The sequence below is a fragment of the Miscanthus floridulus genome, chromosome 4 (assembly GCF_019320115.1).
Source record: "Miscanthus floridulus cultivar M001 chromosome 4, ASM1932011v1, whole genome shotgun sequence".
Classification (NCBI taxonomy): Eukaryota; Viridiplantae; Streptophyta; class Magnoliopsida; order Poales; family Poaceae; genus Miscanthus; species Miscanthus floridulus.
In genome coordinates, this window is record NC_089583.1 from 86016003 (window position 1) to 86021014 (window position 5012).

Here is a 5012-nt window from a genome sequence, read left to right on the forward strand (position 1 = left end):
GGCCCGCCTCAAAAAATAGTGGCCCAGACAACCTATATCTTGGCCCGATATCACGTTTGAGTATATATATGGTGACTTAGTTAGGTTTTCACTCAACCTCTCCCTCTCTCTCTGTCTGCGCGCCCGCCCTATCTTCACCCGAGCGCACGTGGCGCTCGCTCCCCCGTGCTCACACGACGTAGGCAGGGCGGTGCCCTCCCTCTTCCCCGTGTGTCACGCTCCCCATGTGGCGCTCCATCTCTTCCCCGTGCAACACTGACCCTCCCTCTCTCTCTCCACATCTTGCAAGTAGGGCGGTGCCTCTCTCTATCCATCTCTTGGCACGGATCCGACGAGGAGGAGTCTGTGGTGGTGGATCCGGCGAGCACGAACCCGCTGGCGGTGGATCCGGCAGGGAGGAGCTCTCTAATGGTGGATCTAGCGAGGTGGAGCTCTCCGGTGGCGGATCCGACGAGGAGTCTGCTGGTGGTGGATCCAGCAAGCATGAGCCCTCCGGTGGGGAGGAGCTCTCTAGTGGCGGATCCAGTGAGAAGGAGTCCGATGGTGGTAGATGCGGCAAGCATGAGCCCGCCGGTGGTGGATCCGGTGGGGAGGAGCTCTCCGGTGGCGGATCCAGCGAGGAGTCCACTGGTGGCGGATCCGGCAAGCATGAACCCATCGCCGATGGATCCGGTGCGGAGCAGCCTATTGGTGGCAGATCTGGTGCGAAGAAGTCCACTGACGGTGGATCCAGCGAGCATGAGCACGCCGACGGATCTGGCGGGGAGGACACGGGCTCAACGTGGCTCTAGTGCGTGAGCGGATGCACGTGACACAGCGGCGCAACCCTAGCATGTGGCGGCGGATCTAGGCCTAGATCTAGGCCCGGTTTGGGCTGCTAGCTTTTTTATTTGATTAACTGAGGCGGGCATTTGGACCGCCTCGGATAAGGCGGTTGGCTTGCCCGCCTCGGTTAAGCTCTTTTGCCTGCCACAGTTAAGTTTCCTGTAGTAGTGCCTGATCCACCGATCCTAAGTCTTCTTCTTTGCTTGGGACGAGCAAAAGACAAGCTTGAGGGAGCTTGTTGATGATCACTAAATGACCAATCTGGCCATCAATATATCAGTAAAGTGAAGGTAAAATCAACTTCATAGTAGTGTTTCGAGTTTCAAATAATGTGGTTCCACTTTGTATTTGGAGATTATGTGTGTGTAGGAGCAATTAAGAAAATATGTTAAGGGAAGACCACTAGAAGCCTATGAAACAATGGTGGAGTACCAGAGGACCAAAGGCCAGTTCACCCAAACCCCCTTTGGTTTGGCCGAATGTAACACCCTCGTTGTTACACCATAAATCATTTACTAAAATATATCATGAGCATCATGTTTATGTATTAATGCATGTGATAGAATGCGTAGATAAATTTCTTATAACTAAAAATGATCAATAAAAATATTAAATGAAAGTTGATTCAATAGCTCATGTATATCAAGTAGGGTTGAAAACCAATTTTTATTAAGCAAAAATACTATAGAACATGTGTGTGATACTTAAATAAAGTTTAAAGTACAAACTTTGTAGATGACAGTAAAATACTTGCTGTTGAAAAATGATATTACTAGCTAGTATTTCTTCTAGCCTAGAAATTGCAAATTAAAATCAAGTTCAGCTCAAAAACTTAGAAAATTTACAAGTTTGTCAACAGCTAGACATTGCTATGTTTAGCAAATTATTTTGAGAGATTGGGTTAAAGGGTGGTGTAGTGTTATAGCTCGATGTGGTAGTCTTATATGCCATCTTGAGCATGGTAAAGATGGTTTGGCTCATGAAGCAACCGTTTAGTTGTTTTGCGCGCTTTAAAATTCATGCACGACTTGGTCTCGGGCTGGTTGGCTGCGTGGGCGCAGTCACCATGCTTGGGCGCTCGACGTCGCCGCATTGGTCATGCGTGCACGCGCTACCACGCGCGGCCGACCGTGGCTGCCTCTAGCCTAGCTGTGGCCCGGTTGCCGCTGGCCCCGCCGCGCAGAGCTGCTGCCGCCCGCCCCATGCCACGACGAAGCCATTGCCAGCACTATCACCTCGCCGTCGTATCCGCGCACTACTGCCTCGCACCACGATGCTGCCGTTGCCGTCGCATCATTGTCACATCTACGCCTGTCCGCTGTACCCTCTATGCCGCTGTCGGCCTAGTTCGAGCCCAACACTACCGCACGCTCATGGCCGGGCTCATCGTCGCCTTGTCATTTAAGACACTACGGCCACATGCTCCATGCCGGTCGGGGACGCACGCGCTTGTCCATAGCGTCTGCGCGCATGCCTCAACACTCACGCCGACTGCATCCCACCAAGGCGAGCACGAGCCAAGCCCACCTACCACGCCCCATCTCTCTCTTTCTCCCTCTACTATTGTCGCCACGAGCCATGCCATCCAATTTACCCAGCGAACGATCACTTCCATTCAATTCATTGTATCCACAACTTCACCATCAGGTCCTCTCATTGCCTGACCCTACCCAGCCTTGAACCGTGCCCGACCAAGCCCCAATTTGGAGTTTCTTCCATCGCCGTGCCGATAAGGCCACGTCCAGCCGTGGATGTGGGCAGCCCTCCTACCGTCCCTCCCAAGCCAATTCACTTGCACCACTAGCTTCACCTTGCCTCCTTTTCCACCCTGCGCACCTTAGCCAAACCGCTACCGCCTCCCCATCGCCCCTGACACGACCGTGCCATCGCGGTGTGCCATCACACGGCTCAGCCACACATGGCCTGCCCTCCTTTGCCATCCTCCACCCCAACCGTCACCTTGGCTTGGTCCACGGTAGTCTACTGAGGCTCCCTCATAGGCCAGTAAGGTTCTTAGGTGCTCTAGATCGTTGAGGCAGCTATGCCGTCGTAGCGGATGGTCGCACGTCGCTGTAGCTCGCTCTAGCGCATCCCACCACCCCTCGTCGTCGCTTAGCGTAGCCGCTCGGGTCAGAGATGGTGATTGACCCGTTAGGTGGGCCCACATAGGTCCTAGGTGGTCGGCGTAGGTGCTTAGTGTCGCCGCTTGCCGCGCCGCCGTGCACTGGGTTGTCGAGGGTGTGCGCAGGTGAATTAGGGAAAAATTAGGGGGTAAGTGGGAAGGTTTGAGAGAGGGAAAATAGTGTTAGTACTTAGATATAATTTAGGAGAAGTGTGAGGTCTTTTTTCATAAGGAATTAAAAATAGTTCTCTAATTTAATTTTTGAGCTGATCTTTGGTAAATCATATAAAATCATATATGTGTCCAAAAATTGTGAAACAAATTTTGTTAGGTTCCTAAAATTGTGCTTTATCTGTTAGTGTATTTAGTTCATATATATACATGTTGATACCAGGAGCTGTTAAATTATTTGGGAGTGCTTAATATTATTAGGTTAAATATTGTAGGAATTTTTGTGGTAAATTGGTGATAGCTTTACTCCTAAAAATTTTATGGTAGCTTCATTGTATTATTATGTGCTCATTGTAATTTTGGTAGCTTTAGGATGTTAAATGCTCTTTGTTTCAATATACATTAAATCATTAGTAGAAATAAAGATATATCCTTCATTTGTAAAGCTAGGTGTTTGTTAGTTGAACCCAACACTTTGCTTGAAGAAGATGATAGTTAGCTTAGCATCTTAGACATTAGAGCTAGCTTGTAAGGAAAATGACCCTAGGCCCATTTACTTTGGATTTTGGTGTTTGATGACCAACACAACTAAATTGGACTAATGAATTTGCAAGTGATTGTTTTGTAGTTCAATAGAATGCAAGATGTGACTTGGACAAAGGTGACGTGATGATCCGATGATCAACACCTCAAGGAAGACCTTAGGAGCACAAGAGAAGACCTAAGATATCAAGCAAATTCTAAGCACAAAGATAGGAACCAAGCCTCACGCAAGATCATAAAGAAACGAGCTCACAGAGGTGACCTAACGCTGGACCGGACGCTGGAGAAAAGCGACCGAACGCTCCGATCAGGAGGCTCGGCAACGACAGCAGCGACCGGATGCTGGCGGCAAACCGACCGGACGTAGGACAGTAGCATCCAATCAAGTATAGAGAGGTTCTAGAGCGACGGATTTACGACCGGACATGTCCAGTGGCATGTGACCGGACGGTGGCATGTGACCGGACGCTGGCAGCGTCCTATCAGTGGATCATGGCTCCAACGGTTGGGACGACCGGACGCGTCTGGTCAGTAGCAGAAAAGCAGGATTTCGTCCCCAATGGCTACTTTCTCAGTGAGGCTTATAAATAGACCCCCAATCGGCCATTTGAGAGGTGTGGAGTTGAGGAAACATATCTAGGGTGTTGATACACCATTTTAGTGATCTCCACTTGCATAGTGCTTAGTGTTTTATTAGGTGATTAGCGTAGGTGCTTTACGAATTGCTTAGGTTGATTAGACCACCGCTTATGCGCTTGCTTTAGGTTTAGGCCTAGTGTTTAGTGAGGTTTGCATACCTCTTACCACTCGGTGCTTGCGCGCACCATTATTGTACATCGGAGGGGCTTGTAGTCTTGTGAGATCACACCAACCACGGTTGTGGTGTGGTAGCCATCGTGTACCAGAGGGAACAAGGCCCGCGGCGTTTCAGCCAGAAGCTTGATAGTGAAGATGGCGGAGAGCATCCGGGAGAGGCTTGCCAGAAGGCACGTCAGAGACCCACTTGTGCATGGGGAAGGCCCAAGGCTATCCACGGAGTTACCCAATCAGGAGCTTGGCCCTTGCGAGGGATTCCTTGTGAGGGGCTCCAACAAGGACTAGGGAGAAGCTTGCGTGCTTCTCGATACCTCGGTAAAAATACCAGAGTCGTCGATGGGAGTTTGCATATCTCTACCTTGCTCTTTAGCTTTCATATTTACATTGATTGTATTACTCCTTTTGTGGTAGAGATAGCAACACACTAGCAAAATTGTAGTTGCACATTTAGATAATTTATCTTTTGCATAGGTTTTGCTAAGGTTAGAAAAAGAGGCCATAGTTTAGAATTAGAATTTTAAGTTTCCTAATTCAC

The 5012-nt window shown here is 49.4% G+C and overlaps 1 protein-coding gene across 1 annotated transcript; it reads left to right on the forward strand.

Annotated features, from left to right (window-relative positions):
• The first annotated feature begins 224 nt into the window (after nucleotides 1-224).
• On the forward strand, nucleotides 225-791 carry LOC136548744 (hyphally-regulated protein-like). The gene has a single exon (XM_066540162.1). The coding sequence runs from the start codon at nucleotides 225-227 to the stop codon at nucleotides 789-791; it is 567 nt and encodes a 188-aa protein (XP_066396259.1).
• The last annotated feature ends 4221 nt before the right edge of the window (nucleotides 792-5012 follow it).

Coding starts and splice junctions, on each gene's coding strand:
- LOC136548744 (XM_066540162.1), top strand. CDS start 225: ATGTGGCGCTCCATCTCTTCCCCGTGCAACACTGACCCTCCCTCTCTC.